The 21,383-nt window shown below is 40.6% G+C and overlaps 1 protein-coding gene across 3 annotated transcripts in view; it reads right to left on the bottom strand.

The window, feature by feature from the left end:
* SNX3 (sorting nexin 3) overlaps positions 1-9,745 on the bottom strand; it is a 55,572-nt gene extending 45,827 nt beyond the window's left edge. Inside the window, exon 1 of one of the 3 annotated variants that reach the window (XM_057528124.1) lies at positions 9,293-9,745. In XM_057528124.1, coding sequence (XP_057384107.1) covers positions 9,293-9,454 — 162 coding nt within the window. In that variant the 5' untranslated portion in view covers positions 9,455-9,745. The remainder of the gene's footprint in view (positions 1-9,292) is intronic. The other 2 variants (XM_057528125.1, XM_057528123.1) reach the window with 2 other exon arrangements.
* Between the last annotated feature and the right edge of the window lie 11,638 nt (positions 9,746-21,383).

The raw sequence follows: 21,383 nt of genomic DNA, 5'->3' as shown, positions 1-21,383 counted from the left end.
TTTATCAATTTACTATATTGTCCCGTTTTGAGAGCTAATATTACAGTTCCTCAATTTTCAACTTAACCCCTTTCTACAACTCAGACATTAAACTTACCCATGTCAATAGTTCAACCAATACCAATTTAATCATTTAATAATGGTATACTGCCATAATACGTAGAGAGTTACCATGTAAGAACACAAAACATTAAATGATGATATGGCATGAAAAGTTAATTCTGAGCTGAAAAATATCCAAACCCCAATCCTGGCTAGAACTGACTATAGTTTTGTCAGGCACCATCTTCAGTTTTGCCACTGGTTTATTGACTGAACCTCAACTACCATGAACCAGCTGCTTAACAGTTTTTATCAGCACCAACTTTCTCTAAGTAGTTATTCAAAGGAGTTTATAAAAGGCTTCAAGTAAGAAAATTAATTTTATAAACTAAAAATCCTTGTGCTTGGCCTTAATATGAATAGTAGATGTAATCTAATAACTCACAAAGTTAGATTGTGTCTTTGCAAAAACAGGACCTTCAGAAGGAAAAAATGGCATCTAATATTTCCATTCAGCACCCAAGAATATGACTATGCTTTAAAATCCTATTGGTATCTGATGAATGTCTAAGGAAAAAAACCTAACTAGCAGTGTTATATTTAACTACCATTTCCTCCATCATTTACTACTGGCATTCTAATTGAATGTTTTTTTCAAAGTCTCATGTTTTGAAAATAAGATTCTCCAAGTGCTTTTGATTTCCAATACTTCAATGCTACATAAAATTTAGACCAGGCATTGGCAGCCTTTTTCTCAGATGGCAAGACAGTAAATATTTTAGGCTGTTGCAACTACTAACCTCTGCCCTTTCAGTGCGAAAGTAGTCATAAATACTATGTAAACAGAACATTAAAAGGTGTGCTGTGTTCTAATAAAACTTTACAAAAACAGGGAAGCCCACAGCTTGCTGATCCCTGCTCTAGAGTGATTAGTGTCTTAAGAATGTTCTCAGTTATATAATATGGGGGAAATATTTGAGTGTAAATTTAAACAAAGATCTGGTGATACACAGAAGTATGCCTAGCCAACAAGATTTTTATCTGCTTCTATTTCCACCTGAAGATGATCAATAATTTCATGGCAAGAGAGGAGATACTGAGAACTAGACACGAGAAGGGGAGCTTTGAGGCTCCTTTGTTCCTCTCTATGGATTAGAATGCCCAAACTTCCTACAGAACAGAGAAGCTCATACCACAAGGACAGGAATGGAAAACACAGAAAGCAAACAAGCTATAGGTGGCAGGTGTGGAATAATTTTAGGAAAGCCAAGGAAACAGAGATGCTACATCATTGATAAAATCAAAGTCTAGAGAGCACAGAATTTAGAAAGTGACCATTCCAATATTGTTAGGCACTAAGTAATTTTATTAAAATGATTTAAAGTCTTCCTATGATTCTCTGGTAAGAGACACTGACCTCACTTATTTAGGTGGCTCAAACAACATACTCCATCATTCAATGTCATCAGCTAAAACGCTGGTCCTAAGTAAAACCGCCTACATAGTTTTACAGTCACTGAAGGCAAAAAAATGTTAATCATCTATTTTCAGTACCTCTAAACCAAACTCAACCCCATGATATACCTCTATCAATACGCCATGTCTTCATGCTTGCCTCCTTTCTCTACTCACCAAAATTTTCTCAGGAAGGGATGGAAACTTATTCACATTTAAGAATGTCAAAACGGGAGCTCAAATTTTATTTCTTACAAATCAAATGAACTTTCTCTAAACATTGAAATTTCAGTCATCAGCAAACAAAGGGAAGAATCAAGAGACATGATCAGAATGTTGCTAGAGCCACACCCTAGAAGGCTGATCCCAATCACTTATTTGCCACCGTGGTGAAGCAGAGAACAGTGTCTGTTCCTCCTTTCTTCATATGGCTGCCCAGCTCGACTAAATTCCAGCTTCCTTTGTAGCCAAATGTGGCAGTGGGGCAGGAATATGCCTTCCCCTTGGCTAGAATGTGGATGTGATACTGGGAGCTGATAGTCACAATACCAGCCCTGGACTGCTAGAGACTTCTTCACAAGAAAAAAATAAACTCATTTTTTGAGGTCTCTGTGAGACCAGTCCAAACTGTATCTTAATTGATACAAGCTTTCTGGCAAACTACAGCATATGTCACATTTTACTACCCTGTCCAATTTCCTAGATTCTAAGTTAAATATTTCTTTAAAAGAAGTAGAACTTTGGCTGAGAGCTTTAAGTCATTTAACTAAGGAATCAGTAAACAGCAGTACCAAGATTACACTATTGCTTTTCTTGGACACCATCTTTCTTATCTAATACTCAAAAAATTGCTGGCTCTGCTTACATGGAAGCAGCATAATATGGTACAAACATAGAAGTATCTAAAAATAACAGTTCAATCCTTTTTTTTTTTTTTTTTTGTAAGCATGATTGTGAAGGTGAGGAGATGAAAAATCTCTCATGGAATCACCAAAATAGCTTAAAAATTAAGCACTTGTAGATTTTCCACTTTAAAGGTATAGAGTGGGAATATTAATAAAATATAAAGATTATTTAAGTGGATATATATTTTGTCTCGTCCTGATTTCTGGCTTACTCTCATGATTATTACACAGGGATATAGACATGGATGGTGCAAGACAGGGGCAAAAAGATCTGGCTTGGCGGAATGTAGTCAATGCCTTCTCCCTTCTTCCCCCAAAGCTAAGCTGCTGGCGTGCTTTCAGCTTAGTATCTAAACTGTCTCCCCTCTAAAAATAGTTTTCATCTTTGGCAAATATCACTGGTTTTCCTCTTTGCTGTAAGGATCTGCTGCTTCTTTCTTCCCCCCCCCCCCCCCCGAATTTGCCTTTTTAAAAAACTCATCAAGGCTACCGACCATTGTGGCTCCACGTATCTTTCTTCGTCCGACTCTGCTGCCTGTCGTATCTCAGACACAGAGAGCATGGTGCCTCCGGGGATAATCCTTGCTGCACATCGGTCAGCTGGCCTTGCTGGGGTGCTTTTTAGATTACCACTTCCCAAGTCCCACCCCAACTCAATTAAGAGAGAATCTAAAGGGTTTCGGCAGCGCTCCAGGTGATCTGAATGTTCAGTGAGGGTGGAAGAAAAAGGGCTCTGAAGGTCAGAAAATATAGATTCAAATCCCAGTTCTGCTATTTAATAGCTGTGATTTTGGACAAGTTACTTAACCTCCCTAAACTTCATTGACCCCGAAGAATCCACTGCATGCCAAGCACAATGTCAGGTGTTGAGTAAGGGTGATCATGACAGTCCCTGTCCTCTAGGAAGTTATAGTAGAAGAAACAGGAACTAAAGGAAGCTGCAGACAAGCAAACAGACTTAATCCTAATAGGGCTACAAGGGCACCCAGGAAGGAAATCCAGTCTAGATTCCAGGGATCAGCAAAATCTCTAAAAAGGTAAAATCAAGGCTGAGTCCTGCAGGACAAGTAATGATAGATGAGGCTGCTAAAGGAAGACTTTTTAACAGAGGAGGAAGTGTGTGCAAAGGCCTGGATACCAGTCAGCTTCCTTGGGAGATACAAGTAGTTCAGCAGGACTGAAATAAGAATGAAGGAAGGACAATAGATGAGGACCAAGAGTGATTTCAGCTTTCACATTTGCAAAACAAAGATATCATCTGCTCTGCTTGGTTACCTCAAAGATCAAATTATACTATATATAGCAAAGTCCATTGAACAGAGCAGGTACTCAAGTGATAAATCCCCTAACTTTTCAGCTTTAACATAACATGAGAAAGCCAATCCACAACACACTTTTTCTTCAGGTCATCTCATCATAGCACAGAATTCAACAGTAAGCTCTTTTAAGCTATTTATTTTTCCTGGGTGCATCTTATCTACTGTGGATTACTGAAGAGTCAACTCTCAGGTCTCAAGGGTGCCAACACTGGGATTTCCTTCTAAAGGTTCAGACACTTGAGGGTTACCCAACACTAGGCAGTAGATAACAAAGGTTTTAATGCATTGTTTTAAATTCAATTAACTGCAGCTGTGAAGCAATTCTGACCCAGGACCAGAATACTTCAAATCCAACCCTGGCTCTGACACTAGTTAGATAATTTACTTTGGGTTAGAGACAACTTTCTGTGCCTTGGTTCCCTTATTTGTCAAAATGAACAACATAGAACAGACTCCCTTAACACAATATAACTGGGCTGCTTTTTAATTGCCACTGCCTCCCTCCCCCCATCTTAAGGGATGGGTTAGGTAAGATGAGACTCTTCAAAGCTAGCAAAATGCCTTTCCCTGACAGAGATCCTGGAGGTGAGCTGTAGCTGGCAGCAAATATGTTTATCAGACAACATCTCATGGCCAACTGATAAAGCTACACAGATCCTGCAGATGTCCTTTGGCTCCAAAATGCCTTGATTCTTTAAAATACTATTTTGGCCCTTTAACAACTGATTCTTATAAATCCTAAAAACAAGTCTAAAAATTAACTTATTTCTGATCAGGATATTAATGACTCTCAATTTAAAATGAGAGGACTCATCCACAGAAGAATCACCAATACAGGTTTAGAATGATTTTAAATACTGTCAAGATGCGACTTTCACTATCTTTCTCATCACACTGTTTATTAGCAAACTTTACTATTCAGTGTTATGTTTTAATATGCCTCAATTTCAAAAAGCTTCTTTTAGAACTATGTGCAGTGATGAATATTCACTAAAATTATTGTGGTAATTGGACTTCCCTGGTGGCACAGTGGTTAAGAATCCGCCTGCCACGGGCTTCCCTGGTGGCGCAGTGGTTGAGAGTCTGCCTGCCAATGCGGGGGACACGGGTTCGAGCCCTGGTCTGGGAGGATCCCACGTGCCGCGGAGCGGCTGGGCCCGTGGGCCACGACTGCTGAGCCTGAGCGTCTGGAGCCTCTGCTCCGCGACGAGAGAGGCCGCGATGGTGACAGGCCCGCGCACCACGATGAAGAGTGGCCCCCGCTCGCCGCAACTGGAGAAAGCCCTCGCGCAGAAACGAAGACCCAACACAGCCAAAAATAAACATAATAAATAAATAATAAATAAAAATTAAAAAAAAAAAAAAAAAGAATCCGCCTGCCAATGCAGGAGACACGGGTTCGAGCCCTGGTCCGGGAAGATACCACATGCCACGGAGCAACTAAGCCCGTGTGCCACAACTACTGAGCCTGCACTCTAGAGCCCGTGAGCCACAACTACTGAGCCCGCGTGCTGCAACTACTGAAGCCCGTGAGCCTAGAGCCCGTGCTCCGCAACAAGAGAAGCCACCGCGATAAGAAGCCCACGCACCGCAACCAAGCGTAGCCCCCGCTCACCGCAACTAGAGAAAGCCCGCACACAGCAACGAAGACTCACCGCAGCCAAAAAGTTAATAAATAAATAAATTTATTTAAAAAATTATTGTGGTAATCATTTATATATATGTATATAGCAAATCATTATGTTGTACACCCTAAACAAATACAATTTTATATGTCAATTATATCTCAAACTGGAAAAAAAATACTAGTACAATCATAGGAAACATACTACCTTAAAATATGGAGGATTCTATTCATTATTTTTGTTCTTAAGTGTGAAATTTACTATGTTCTGAATGGCATCACAACTTCCCACGTGGAATGCCACAAAATACATGTTTCTTGACAAGAAAATTCAATGATTTTAGTAGCTCAACTGCACATTAACATAGAAAATGTAGTTAGCTGATCAATGACTTTTAATTTAGAGGTAGCTGTATTTAGAAAGAGGTAACTTTTGAGTACCTATTATATACCAGTCACTGTGCTAAAGAGATTTATGTGCATTATGGCATTTAGCCCTATGAGGTAGGTACAGTCATCCCTCAGTATCCACGGGGGATTTGGTTCCAAGACACACACACCTCCATATTAAAATCTGCAGATGCTCAAGTTCCTTATATAAAATGGCTTAGTATTTGCATATAACCTACACACATCCTTCCTTTTACTTTATTTTTTAATAAATTTATTTATTTATTTATTTTTGGCTGCATTGGGTCTTTGTTGCTGCACGTGGGCTTCCTCTAGTTGCAGTGAGCAGGGGTTACTCTTTGTTGTGGTGCGTGGGCTTCCACATTGCAGTGGCTTCTCTTGTTGCAGAGCATGGGCTCTAGGCACACGGGCTTCAGTAGTTGTGGCACACAGGCTCAGTACTTGTGGCTCGTGGGCTCTAGAGCACAGGCTCAGTAGTTGTGGTGCACAGACTCAGTAGTTGTGGCGCATGGGCTTAGTTGCTCCGCGGCATGTGGGATCTTCCCGTACCAGGGCTCGAACCTGTGTCCCCTGCATTGGCAGGCGGATTCTTAACCACTGTGCCACCAGGGAAGTCCTTCCCTTTTACTTTAAATCATCTCTTCATTACTTATAATACTTAATATACAATGTAAATGTTATATAAATAGTTGCTAGTGTGCAGCAAATTCAAGTTTTGCTTTTTGGAACTTTCTGGAATTTTTTTCTATTTTAGATCTGTGGTTGGTTCAATCCTCCTATGAGGAACCAGCAGATACAGAGGGCCAACTGTACTATTATTAGCATACCTATTTTACAGAGGGGAAGTGGAGCTTAGATTCTGCACCTTACTCTGCTAATAAATGATAAATCTATTCTTTGAACTCAGAGCTCAAGAAATATCCTTAACTTCACTCCTGTTCAAAACAGTTGTCTCTAGGTACAATAGACCTTAATTAACTTAAAATCTCCAGAAAATTAAAGTTACGTTATAGCACAAACTTCATAAACAGTGACTGAATCTCCCCTTTAGCCTTCCCTTTAATATGCCAAAATAATTCTAGACCCTGAGCTTTCAAAAACTTTTAATCATTTATGGTGCTCTCTGCTATATCTACCATTAGAACAATTTTAAAAAACATTAACACTGTACCAATTATTTTCAAAAGCCCAGAGATATTAATCAAGTGATCCTAATAGTCTTAAACACTATCCTCAAACCAAAAGATAAATGGAGACTGGGAAACTTGCATTCTAAAGTGCCACCATCCAGATAAAATTACTCTGTGAATTAGAGTAATTTCAATCAGATCCTATAAAGTGGAACATTTTTCTCAAGATTAGAGTTAGAGAGTAACTATAAGATAGTTTAAGGGCCCAAACTTTGGAACATAAAATGGTTTGCCACATGTCAAATTCAACAGCAGAAGGCAAGCAGCAGGAGCTAGGGAGAGCAGGAAGAGTTTAGAAAAGTAGTAATAAAAAAAATGACAAAATGACTTACCTATTCATCTCTCTGGCAGTTCTACCTTAATTTTTCTCAAAAATCACATGCTGCTAAAATAAGTTCTAATATCTTACTATATGGTGTCCTGAGTTTTAAGTTAACACATTACATTATTAAGAGAATCCCCAATGGCATTTCATAAGCATTAGAAACTCAATTACATTTTCTTAGAGGGCACATGACTTATGACCTAACAGTCATTAACACAAAACAAACTGGTGTATATAATCTAACAAACCAGTGTAGATGTGTACTTTGTTAATTCCTTAACTCATTAATCACTCTTAAAAAGGATTTTAATCTCCAGAATACAAATGATCATACCATAAACACTATTTTTAAGTGTCACATAAGCTATTTGGTAATAAAATATCAGATGAATTTTTAAAATAATTATCATACTAGAGTCCATTTAATATAAGGCACTCAGCATGATAAACACAAAGTTATTAAATGGAGGAAATGTAGGCAGGAGATTCCACTTCAGTTGTGTGACAGGAAGTACTAGCTCTGGAAGTTTAGAAATAGGACTACCAAGCTCTGTTTTAGCACAAGAAATAAAGGAAAACATGCTAGTGAATAAGGGTAAAAGAGGAAGTTCTTTTTACTGAACGATCTGCCATATATTTAAGACAATCCCAAACCATTCCAAAAGTTAAAAAAAAAAATGCCTCATTTTTTTCACTTGGCTTACGTGATAATGTACTTCCCTAGGTACACTGGAGCTCAAATTTTGCAGTTTCACTGTAACAAGACTGCTTGTGGCCCACACATCCTTAGGGAGACAACGGTGGCTTGTAACATGAACCTGTTCGTTTCATATCTTAAAGTCTGACGACTGTTACATTTTTCTAGCAACACATGAAAAGTAAATCATTTTTTAAAGTATGTTTCACAACAGTGAATAAACTGAACACTACTAAACTGTACAGTTAAAAATGGTTAAGATGTTAAATTTTGCTGTATTCTACCACACAAAAAAATGTGAGTTAATGACAAATTACTCCACTTAAATGTTAATAGTAACTTGTTATGTAAATTTTGATTACTCTAAAACCAAATTCTTACGCTTAATTTTTAGTAATTTGTTGTTGTTGTCATTAACAGCTGGATTCGTTTTATGTAACTAATTTTTAAGGATACTTCCATACATGAGGAAATTCTTTAATTCTGAACTAGAGAGTGAAAGTGAAGCACTATTCTCAATTAGCATCTTTCAAATCATCTGAATTACTTACTACCAACAAATACTAGTTATGAAATTATAAATATGTTTCTACTTCAGCTGATTCCTTCATTCAGTGAAGTGCAAATCTCGAAATTAGGAGAGCAAGACCCCTAAATGAACAGGCTTTTCTTAAAGCAGTGGTAGTTCTGATTGTGAGGTAGGCAACACTCCCCACTCCTCAGCCTTTAGCACGACGGTGGCCCAAAATACTAAAGTCAATCATTTCCAATCACCGTTCTCGCCTGGCTCAGCCCTACCAAATTTGTCAGGCTTTTGTGAACTCCCATGAGGTTCTGTTCAGAAAAGCGTACAACCTAGGTGAGTTTGGTAGCTTGGGAAGGGCCTGAAGCAATCAGCTTGGCTTGGCCACCTAGGAGAAAAGTATCCAGGAAAAGAAAACCGGAAATACTTCAACTTTGCGCAAACCCCCTTTCTCAGTCACAGCTAGCTCCCTTCCCGATGAAGGGCTGTGTTCTCGAAAGATCTACCCCTTTCCAACTCAGATGTCATTCCCAGATCAGCTGCTTGAGGGGCAAGCGGCGCTCAACCCACGCCCTCTTCTTCGAGTACCTTCTTCAAGTGCCAGCGCTGGGCTCAGCTCACTCTGCCGCCCCCATCCAAGCCCTACACGAAGAAGGGCCCTGGCCCACAACCCCGCCCGCGGACAGCCGGGAGCACCGGCCTAGGCGGCCTTGGCCGTTTGAGGGTTTGTGCTCCAGGGTCGGCTGGGGGCACCAGGGACCGCAGGAGGGGTCTCTCCGTAGGGGCGTAAGACGGCCTCACCTTGACCCTGATTTCGTAGGTGGTGAACCGGCCCCGGCCGACTCCCACTGTCTGCGGGTTGCTCACATCGATCTCGAGGAAGTTGCTGGGAGGCCCGTAGGCGTCATTCAGGTTCTGCGGCTTAGTGATCAGCCGCCGGGTGTCCGCCACGGTCTCCGCCATTTCGCTGCTGCAGCCGTCGCCGCCGCCGCCGCGGGCTCCCTCCACCCCCTCGGCGTTCCACCGACCCCGCTGCCGCCGCTGCTGCCCGCCGCGGGGACGCCGGGCTCGCGCGCAGCGGTCGCAGGGCGAACGAGCACGTACGGTGGGTGTTCTCTCCGCACGCGTAGCTCCTCCCCGCGCCCCTCCGGCTTCCGCCTCCTGTCCCCAAGAGGGGAACAGCTGACCCGCCGGAACGCTGCATCCTGGGCCGGGAGCCCCAGGGGAAACCGCGGAGGGTGACTGCGCACGAGGCAGAGGAAGAAAAGCGCAGTCAGGTTACTTGTAGGTGCGAACAGGTTCCGGCCAGACTACAGCGCCCACAGTGCATCGGGCGAGCGCGCCGCCGCGGGTCTGCGGCCCAGGTGCTGCGGGACCGGGGGTGCGAGGGCGGGCGCTTCCTGTGTTGCTGTGTCCGTTTTGGCCTGGACCAGTGGGGAGAACGCCGGAAACGGTCTTCGCGGTCTTGGGAGCCGCTTGGACAAAAGTTAAACGGCGAGGTAGCGGAGGTTTGCCCGCAATCCGAACAAAACTGCCTACGCTCAGTGCCAACCTATCCACCGTCTCACTGTAAACCACTGAAAATGCCTTTCTAGATAACCTTGAATTAATGCCTCAAATGATTTTGATATCAACTTGAGTTTCACCGTACATGTGTCTGGCTTGGTAAATTGAACGTGGGAAAGTAGAGTGGAATAAAAACAACGTCGCGAGATCATACCGTACGGTCGAACCGTTTGGGGAGACTGGTCGGCCCTCTGAAACAAGATAACAGTATATGGGCTGAAACCTCCTATGACTTTCTGATGTTTGAGTGATTTGCAACTTTTTCCCTTCAAGTTCCCACAAAGTTCCAGTAAATTAAAAAAAAAAGCACTAAACGTATTGGTACAGCATTTGAAGTGGAACTCAAAAAAGCCTTTATCAGAAATGAAAAAAAGACGAAACAGTTAAGTAGATAGCAGTTAATCTCCAACAAATGCAGACTTTGAGCATTGAGGTAGAAGGATAGATGTCTATCTCTGCCTGGGGAGTTCTCTCCCTTGATGTTATAGTCTCACAACTCTTTCTGCATTTCTTTATATGTTGAGTTTCAGAAAAACCATTCACTTTAAATAATCTGATCTGTCCCTTAAGCTGAAAAATTGTCTGGATCATTAGCACCCATTCTTAATAAAAATAAGAAAAGTTGGTATTAAAAAAATTTACTTAAACATGATGTAGATTATTTTCAAGCAAACTCAACATTCATTCATTAAACAAGTATTTATTGAAGGCCCAGTAGGTGTTTTCAACTCTAGATACTAGAGGTAAAAGAGTGAGGAAGACATTGAAATTCCTTGGTCTCATCAGATTAATTGTCTAGTATATGCTCTATCTTGGGGAGACAGATAGTAAACCAATAAATAATATATCTGCCAATATGATTGGTGCTATAAAGAAAATAAAACTGGATAATGTGAGAGTGACCCAGACAAGCTCATTAGGGTGGTCAGACAAGTTCTCTCTGAGTATATCTCCCTGTCAAAGAGTAAAAGTAATATCAGAATAAGTACCCAGACAGGACTCCCTGCTCGACCTGTTGCAAGAGACCCAGTGGAAACTTGACTGGTATGATTAGGGCAGTGAACTCAAAAATGTGTACAAATGACTCTTTGAATTGGAATATATGAGAGCTAAGAGACCAAGAACAACTGTATTGTGTTGTCATCTGTGACACCTGTACAAAGCAATCATGGGATATTCTCTTAGAAAGCTTCTGTCTCTTTGGAGGCCACTCAGTGCAGCCTTGGGCAGCAGCAACAATTGCCTGCAGTGGGGAAACAGCTATAGAAAATAGCAGCACCGTCAAATGGCTAAAGAAGAGCTTCCCAGGATAAACATCAGGAAAGAAATTATCTTTATTTTTCAGAAGATACGATTGTATTCCTAGAAAAATCCATAAGGAAGCTACTAGAATAAGCTACTAGAATTAACAAGAGAATTTAGTGACCGAGTGAAAGTAAAGAACTTAATTTATAATTTTCCTCTGTCTAGGCAATGTCTAGTTAGACTGGAGATGGAAAAAATACCCTATTCACATCAGTGACCAAAAGTAAAAAAAAAAAAAATACGTAGGAAGGAAGACACAGGATCTATAAGAACAAAATTATGACATTTTATTAAAAGATATAAACCAAAACCTAAATAAAAAAGACTCCATGTTCCTGAATAGGAGGACTTAATATCAGAAAAATATCACTTCATCTAAAATTAATAATGCAGGGGCTTCCCTGGTGGCGTAGTGGTTAAGAGTCCACCTGCCAATGCAGGGGACACGGGTTCGATCCCTGGTCGGGGGGGATCCCACATACCGGGGAGGAACTAGGCCCGTGCACCACAACTACTGAGCCTGCACAACTAGACACTGAGCTCTGCAACAAGAAGCCACTGCAATGGGAAGCCTGCAAACCGCAACAGAGTAGCCCCTGCTTGCTGCAATTAGAAAAAGCCTGGGCTTCCCTGGTGGCGCAGTGGTTGAGAATCTGCCTGCCAATGCAGAGAACGCGGGTTCGAGCCCTGGTCTGGGAAGATCCCACATGCCGCGGAGCAACTTGGCCCGTGAGCCACAATTACTGAGCCTGCGCGTCTGGAGCCTGTGCGCGGCAACGAGAGGCCGCGATAGTGAGAGGCCCACGCACCGCGATGAAGAGTGGCCCCCGCTTGCCACAACTAGAGAAAGCCCTCGCACAGAAACGAAGACCCAACACAGCCATACATACATACATACATACATAAAAAGAATGTAAGCAGACAAGAATATCATTAAAAAAAAAAAAAGAAAAAGCCTGCGTGCAGCAACGAAGACCCAACACAGCTGAAAATAAAAATAAATAAATAAAATAACTTAGGAGGTTCCTTAAAAAACTAAATAGAATTACCATATGATCCAGCAATCTCACTACTGGGCATATACCCAGAGAAAACCATAATTCAAAAAGACACATGCACCCCAGTGTTCATTGCAGCACTATTTACAATAGCCAGGACATGGAAGCAACCTAAATGCCCATCGACAGACAAATGGATAAAGAAGATGTGGTACATATATACAATGGAGTATTACTCAGCCATAAAAAGAAACGAAATTGTGTCATTTGTAGAGACATGGATGGATCTAGAGACTGTCATGCAGAGTGAAGTAAGTCAGAAAGAGAAAAATATCGTATATTAACGTATATATGTGGAACCTAGAAAAATGGTACAGATGAACCGGTTTGCAGGGCAGAAATTGAGACACAGATGTAGAGAACAAACGTATGGACACCAGGCTGGGAAAGTGGTGGTGGGGGTGGTGGTGGTGGTGGGATGCATTGGGAGATTGGGATTGACATGTATACACTGATGTGTATAAAATGGATGACTAATAAGAACCTGCTGTATAAAAAAATTAATTAATTAAAAAAATTTTTATCAGCATTCCTGATTGTTTATATATACATCTGTTCCTCTGACTTCTCTGAACCAATTGTAACATCTTATTCTCTCATTAATGATTTAATAAAATGTTTGACACATAAAAAATAAATAATAAAATTAATAATGCAAATAGAATCCCACTGTGATTGGTTTTAACCTCCTCTCTGCCTTGGGTGCATTGGGTAGTACTGGACAAGATTTTTTTAAAGTTCATATGTTGGAGATTAGCCAAGAAGATTATGAAAGTGAAAAAAAATCAAAGTGGGATTTGCTTTACCAAATGTTAAAACTCACTGTAAAGCTAACTATAAACAAGAGTATGGGGAATTCCCTGGCGGTCCAGTGGTCAGGACTCTGCACTTTCACTGCCGAGAGCCTGCATTGGATCCCTGGTCGGGTAATCAAGATCCCACAAGCCGCGCAGCATGGCCAGAAAAAACCAAAAAACAAAACGAGTGGTTTTGGCTCTCTATAAAATAGAGTGCAGAACAGATCCCAACAAAGAACATGATATATAACAAGGGGAGCATTTCAATTCATTGGGGAAATGTTGCTGACACAGTTGAATGTCTAGGGAATAGGGAGACCACATAGCTAGTCCCCTGCATTATACCATGGAAAAATTCCAGATAGAATTTATTTTTGTTGTTGTGGTTTTTTGTGGCCGCACCACGTGGCTTGTGGGATCTTAGTTCCCAACCAGGGATTGAATCCAGGCCCTCAGCAGTGAGAGCACGGAGTCCCAACCACTGGACCACCAGGGAATTCCAAGATAGAATTGAAATATCTTTTTAAAAAAAAATATGTTTAGAGAAAATTTAGGAGAAAAATTGTATAACCTTGAGTAAAAAAAGTGCTTCCTGGGCTTCCCTGGTGGCTCAGTGGTTGAGAATCTGCCTGCCAATGCAGGGGACACGGGTTCGAGCCCTGGTCTGGGAAGATCCCACATGCCGCGGAGCGACTAGGCCCGTGAGCCACAATTGCTGAGCCTGCGCGTCTGGAGCCTGTGCTCCGCAAGGAGAGGCTGCGATAGTGAGAGGCCCGCACACTGCGATGAAGAGTGGCCCCCACTTTCCGCAACTGGAGAAAGCCCTCGCACAGAAACGAAGACCCAACACAGCCATAAATAAATAAATAAATAAATAAATAAATAAAAAAGTGCTTCCTAAGCAATATGGGAAACAAGCTATAAAGAAAATGTAGTCATTTAAGTACATAAATTTTTAATAAAAATTACATACCAAAAGGCATTATAATAAAAAATATTGGGGGAAGTATATCTGTAACACGTAAGATAGTGAATGGCTAATATTCCTAATATAAAAAGAACTCCCATAAATTGATAAGAAAAAGACAATCCCATAGAAAAATGAGCAAAGAATATGGATAGGTACAATTTTACATGTTTTTCAGATAATGAATTTGTCAAATCCTCCTAACAACCCTATAGGTGGGTACCATTACTGTGTCCATTTTACAAATGGGGAAACTGAGGCACAAAGGCAAAATAACAAGCACAAAATGGCAAAACTAGCTCCAGAATTTATACACATAACCACTGTTTCATGCTGCCTCTTAGGAAAAGAAATTCAAATGGACAATAAGTGGGAAAAATATGCTCAACCTCACCAATCAAATAAATGTATCAATACATTAAAGCAAATATGAAATACTGTTTTCTATCATATTGGCAAAAATCAAAAAGAACAGAAACAAACAGTGTTAGGGAGACTGTAAGGAAACAGGCAATTTGCTCATATTTATCAAAATTAAAAGTATTCAGAAGAAAAATGTTCAGGACACTTTGATCCCAAAATCCAAATTTTGCTGCAAGAGACCATAGTTCTTAAGGACATAAGTCCAAGGATGTTTATTGCAGCTTTATTTGTAGTGGCAAAAACTGAAAACAGCCTGAATTAGAAATGCTTGAATTATAGTATATTCAAACTATGGGAAATTATATAATATTTTTTGTAATTTATATGTTATATATAAATTATATACTAGAGCAAATGAAATAATTCTATTTTTATTTCTTTAAAAAAAATAAGTTTATGTATTTATTTTTGGCTGTATTGGGTCTTCATTGCTGCATAGGCTTTCTCTAGTTGCAGTGAGTGGGGGCTACTCTTTTTTTTGGGGGGGAGGGCTACTCTTCATCGCGGTGCGTGGGCTTTTCATTGTTGTGGCTTCTCTTGTTGCGGAGCACGGGCTCTAGGCGCGTGGGCTTCAGTAGCTGTGGCTCGTGGGCTCTAGAGCTCAGGCTCAGTAGTTGTGGCTCGTGGGCTCTAGAGCACAGGCTCAGTAGTTGTGGCTCACGGGCTCTAGAGCACAGGCTCAGTAGTTGTGGCGCACGGGCTTAGTTGCTCCATGGCATGTGGGATCTTCCTGGACCAGGGCTTGAACCCGTGTCCCCCGCATTGTCAGGCAGATTCTTAACCAATGCGCCACCAGGGAAGTCCCTATTTTTATTTCTCAAGGTGTTAGAATATATCTATTTTTAGTTATTAGAATTAGAAGAGGAATATCCACGATGTTTTGGTAAGTAAGGATCAAAGAATAATCTGTGCAGTATAATCCCATTTGGATAAACAAACAAAACCCTGTCATTGTATATATGTACTTTTATATGTGCATATTTTTGTAGCAAAGGATATACACCAAACTGTTAACACTGGTAACACAAGGGTGGCAACTGAAGTGGGCAGTGGGGATGAGAAGATACAGCCATATTCTAACCATGGGCTAAGATGATAGAAAACTATAACCAATTTTATGTTTTCCTAATGGTTCAATTCTAGAAAAATAATTTGTCAATGTGCCTGAATTACTGTGGACACCTTGAGAGTTGTGTTCCTTGAGTAGTATATTAGATTATCACAGCTAGATAGTTCTAGTCATTAAGATCATCCATTCCTCTTTATTCAGAGATCACTGAACAGTTGGCTGATAATAATTTCATTTTCTATGAGGACTTTCTTTTTTAAAATTTTTTTAAATTGAAATATAGTTGATTTACAATGTTGTGTTAGTTTCAGGTGTTCAGCAAAGTGATTCAGTTATATATTACATATGTGTATATATACATATATTCTTTTTCAGATTCTTTTCCATTATAGGTTATTATAAGATATTGAATATAGTTCCCTGTGCTATATAGTAAATCCTTGTTGTTTATCTATTTTATATATAGTAGTGTGTATCTGTTAAAACTGTTATTTATCCCTCTCCCCCGCCCTTTCCCCTTTGGTAACCATAAGTTTGTTTTCTGTGTCTGTGAGTCTGTTTCTGTTTCATAAGTAAGTTCATCTGTATAATTTTTTTTTTTTAGATTCCACGTATAAGTGATATCATGTGGTATTTGTCTTTCTCTGTCCGACTTCACTTAATATGATAATCTCTAGGTCTATCTATGTTGCTGCAAATGACAATATTTCATTCTTTTTTATGGTTGAGTAATATTCCATTGTGTGTGTGTATATGTATGTGTGTGTGTATATATATATATATATATATATATATATATATATATATATACACCACAGATTCTTTATCCATTCATCTGTTGTTGGACACTTAGATTGCTTCCATGCCTTGGCTATTGTAAATAATGTTGCTATGAACACTGAGGTGCATGTATCTTTTCAAGTTAGAGTTTTCATCATTTCCTGATAAGTACCCAGGAGTGGGATTGCTGGATCATATGGTAACTCTATTTTTAATTTCTAAAGGTACCTCCATACTGTTCTCCATAGTGGCTGCACCAGTTTACATTCCCACCAACAGTGTAGAAGGGTTCCCTTTTCTCCACACCCTGTCCAGCATTTATTTGTAGACTTTTTGATGATGGTCATTCTGACTGTGTGAGGTGATACCTTATTGTAGTTTTGACTTGCATTTCTCTAATGATTAGTGATACTGAACATCTTTCCATGTACCTGTTGGCCATCTGGATGTCTTCTTAGGAGAAAGGTCTATTTAGGTCTTCTGCCCATTTTTTGATTGGGTTGTTTGCTTTTTGATATTGAGCTGTACGAGCTGTTTGTATATTTTGGAAATTAAACCCTTGTCTGTTGCATTGTTTGGAAATATTTTCTCCCATTCTGTAGGTTGTCTTTTTGTTTTGTTTATGGTTTCCTTTGCTGTGCAAGAAGCTTGTAAGTTTGATTAGGTCCTGTTTGTTTATTTTTGCTTTTATTTCTTTTGCCTTGGGAGACTGATCTAAGAAAGTATTGCTACAGTTTATGTCAGAAAATGTTTTGCCTGTGTTCTCTTCTAGGAGTTTTATGGTGTCGTGTCTTATATTTAAGTCTTTAAGCCATTTTGAGTTTATTTTTGTGTATGGTGTGAGGGTGTGTTCTAACTTCATTGATTTACATATGGCTTTCCAGCTTTCCCAACACCACTTGCTGAAGAGACTGTCTTTTCTCCACTGTATATTCTTGCCTCCCTTGTCAAAGATTAATTGACCATAGGTGTGTGGGTTTGTTTCTGGCCTCTCTATTCTGTTCCATTGATCTATATGTCTGTTCTTGTGCTAATACCACTCTGTTTTGATTACTGTAGCTTTGAGGTATTGTTGAAGTCTGAGAGGGTTATGCCTTCAGGTTCGTTCTTTTTCCTCAGGATTGCTTTGGCAATTCTGGGTCTTTTGTGGTTCCATATACATTTTAGGGTTATTTGTTATGAGGACTTTCTTGTAGGCAAAAGGAGATGCTGCCTTGTGGGACCAGCTAGTTTATATTTTCATTTTAAATTTGTAAATTGAGGTTCTGTCTTATCAATCAGTGTCTTGTGAACTTGACTAATGCATCACTCCCCCAGGCCTAATCACTTCTGAGGAAAATGGTAAAACCAAGTAGCTGGACCTCCAGAGTGTCAGACTCTGAAAATGTGGCAAACCTAGTGAAGTCCTGTAAACTTCTCAAGGGCCAGCTTGGCCACTCTTATATATTTTTCTAATTCAAAGCTCACACCCTAACCTACCTCTAAACCCCTGCTCCCAGGCTGCTGTGATTTCCTGAAGAAAATCCCAAACTAGCTGGCACCTTTGCAAATTTATGGTTTCCAACCTCAGCTGACCCTTCAACACACCTCAGCATTCCCTTATTTTATCCTCTTCTTGTATTTCACACCCCTGTTCCTTACTCTCAGCATGTAACCTCACTTCATGCAGTACAAAGCAAAGTAAAAGCCACAGAGTTTAGTATCTCCCTCCTCTCCACTGAAGACTACTTACAACATGAGTCACCCTCAGAACTTCTGAGAGCTCAAGGCATGCCCAGTCTACTTCCAGCTTCTGAGAATGCGGGCATTTTCAGATTTGGTATTGAGGAAATTATAAACACTGCAGTTTGTTTGTTAATTTTAAATAAAGCATTTACATGATTCAAAAGTCAAAATGCACTTAAGAGTATCCATTGATATACCTGCCTCCAATCCCTGTCTGCAGCCATCTAGTTCCCCTTTCTATTGACAGCCACTGTTACCAGTTTCTTGCTGCATATCTTTGTATCCTTCCAGAAATATTCTAGCATGCTTACATATATATATGTATATATAACAAAAATGGCATCATAGGATACACACACTTTTGCACCTTATTTTACTTAACAATATATCTTGGAGATAGATCCACACTTATACAGCAGCAAAGTATTTCATTACCTGATGTACCATAATTTATTTAACTTGTCCCTGAAGGGGAGCAGAATGTGTGACCCCAAAATATGCCAGTTTGGCATGTGGATTATCTTGAACAGAGGGCAATCAAGATGCAGCAGACTCAAGAAAAACTTGTACCTCTCTCGCCACTACCTAAAAGAACGTAGATAGGGGTCCTGGCCTAGAGAGAGCTATTACCAGAGAGAACTTTTGTCTGATGACCTATTTCTGTGGCAGGGCAAACATCTAATTACCAAACATCTGTTCCTCTTATTGTCCTGTGAATTACTGTCCTCCCCCTTGGAAGCCCCAGGCCCCTATCCCATTCCTTAGCTCAGGATGGTACATAAGCTTCAACTGCCCAACTTGCTCTTTAGTCTCATGCTTCTATGGGACTCCTGTACATACAAAATTAAATTTGTTTCTCTCCTGTTACGTTGTTTTATGTCAATTTGATTATTATCTACCCTAGAAGGGTAGAGGGAAAATTTTTTCTCCACTACATCCCCTACTGACGAATATCTTTGGTGACCTCAGTCTTTCACTATTACAGTGCTGCAGTGAATAACCTTGAATATGCCATCATTACACACACATGGGATTATATTTGCAGGATAAGCTCCTGTACGGGCATACCTCAGAGATACTATGGGTTCAGTTCCCAACTACCACAATAAAGCAAATATCACAAATAAGCAAGTCCACAAATTTTGTCATTTCCCAATGCATACAAAAGTTATGTTACACTACATTGTAGTCTGTTAAGTGTGCTACAGCATTATGTCTCAAAAAACAATGTGTATACCTTAATTAAAAAATAATGCTGTTGGAAAAATAGCGCTGATAGACTCGCTCCGCTAAGAGTTACTGCAAACCTTCAATTTGTAAAATTGCAATATCTGCAAAGCACAGTGAAATTTTCAGCCCCACCCCCTGACTCCTGGGAATGTGGCAGACAGGAGAGGGCAAGGAAGAGCCTTGCGCCCCTCCCCCATATCTTGCCCTGGACACCTCTTCCATTTGGCTATTCCTGAGTTGTTATCCTTTATAATAAACTGTTAAACATAAAGTGTTTTTTCTGAGTTCTGTGAGTCGAATTATTAAACCTGAGGGGGAAGGGGGTCATGAGAATCCTCAAATTTGTAACCAGCCAGGCAGGAGTGGGTAGCTTAGGCACCCCATTTAAGGCTGGTGTCTGAAGTGGGGGCAGTCTTGTGGGACTGAGTCTTTAACCTGCAGGGTCTGTGCTAAGTCCAGGTATTTAGTGTCAGAATTGAATTGAATTGTTGGGTGACCAGCTGGGGTTGGAGACTCAGAGGCTTTGGAGATGATGTTAAGCCCTTCTAGGAGCATATCAGATAGTCTCTATCCTTCCCTTAAAGGTTAAGTTCTCTACTTCCACGGTCATGGAGGGGTCAGTGCAGGGTTACTCCTTGGACTGTCTAAGAGTTCGGGATCTTGGGGAGGTTAATACTTTAGTTGAACACATCCTCACACTGATTTTCTTTGTATATTTGTTCACAGTTTCATTTAAAGAAGAGGCAACGGACTTCCCTGGTGGTCCAGTGGTTAAGACTCCGTGCTTCCACTGTGGGGGGCATGGGTTCGATCCCTGGTTGGGGAACTAAGATCCTGAAAAAAAAAAAAAAAAAGAAAAAAGAAAAAAAGAAGAGGCAAGACCTGGAGCAAGCCACTCAGCAAAATAAACCTGGTAACGTGATTCACTCTCAGAAGGCAGGTTAGTGAGCATCTGTTGATCTGTTGTGTTTTAGGCACGCCCTTTGAGGGGTCTTACTCCGTACCCTGAGATCCTTCACAGAGTGTCTCTTCCAACGCACACTCAATTCTACATTTTGTTACTTTTTTTTTTTTTTTTTTTTTTTTTGCGTGATTTAGTGTCTCTTCTGTATTGGTAAATCAGGCAGTGCCCAGCTGGTTGTATCAACACCGGAACCCCCCTCTCTTGCTTTTATCCAAGTTCTTCTCCACCAATTATGCCTTTTTCCCTATATCTTCTCTTAACCCTTTGTGGTAGCCATGAGAATGTGCCTCTCAGATCTCTAGCCTCAGGAAACATAATTAACCTATGGCCTCAGCTGCTGTGCGCTGAAATTCGTTACTGCATTTGCTCTGAGTCCACATTTCCCATGGCTGCTCACAGCCAAATGCTGAGCACACCAGCCAATGGCTGAGGACTGCTTAGACACTCCTGGGTGAGGAGGGACTGTCCTCTTAGAGATGACATTGGATCCAGTGTCTGGAAGAGTCAAAAGCAGCCATGACAATGAGCAATTTCTGTCCTTGCTCAAGTGGTTGACTTCTGGGGGGATAAAAAAAAACGCCACAGGATTCCTTTTGAAATTGAAGGCCCCTGACCTCATGCAGAGTGGCTGATTTCAACCATGTAAGGCCAGGCAAGGTTAGTGTAAACCTGAATCAGGGTGAAAATACACAAGTCCTGAGCTTTCGGAACAGTGGGAACCAGGCATTTGTATTCCTTCTCTCAAGAAAATGGATTATGAACTTTCTAAGTAAAGAACCAACAATGTTATCTAGAGCAGTGTTTCTCAAACATTAATATGCATACAAGTCACCTGGAGATTATGTAAAACTGCAGATTCTGATCCAGGAGTTCTAGGATGAGACCTGAGATTTTGCATTTCTGACAAGTTCCAGAAAATGCCATCGCTGCTGGTCTCCAGACCACACCAAATAGCAAGGATCTAGAGAATCTGAAGAATGCCATATATATTGTATTGATTAATTGGTG

This window comes from Balaenoptera acutorostrata, chromosome 14 (assembly GCF_949987535.1).
Source record: "Balaenoptera acutorostrata chromosome 14, mBalAcu1.1, whole genome shotgun sequence".
NCBI lineage: Eukaryota > Metazoa > Chordata > Mammalia > Artiodactyla > Balaenopteridae > Balaenoptera > Balaenoptera acutorostrata.
The sequence above is the reverse complement of the archived record's forward strand: the minus strand, read 5'-3'. Positions and strand labels throughout refer to the sequence as shown.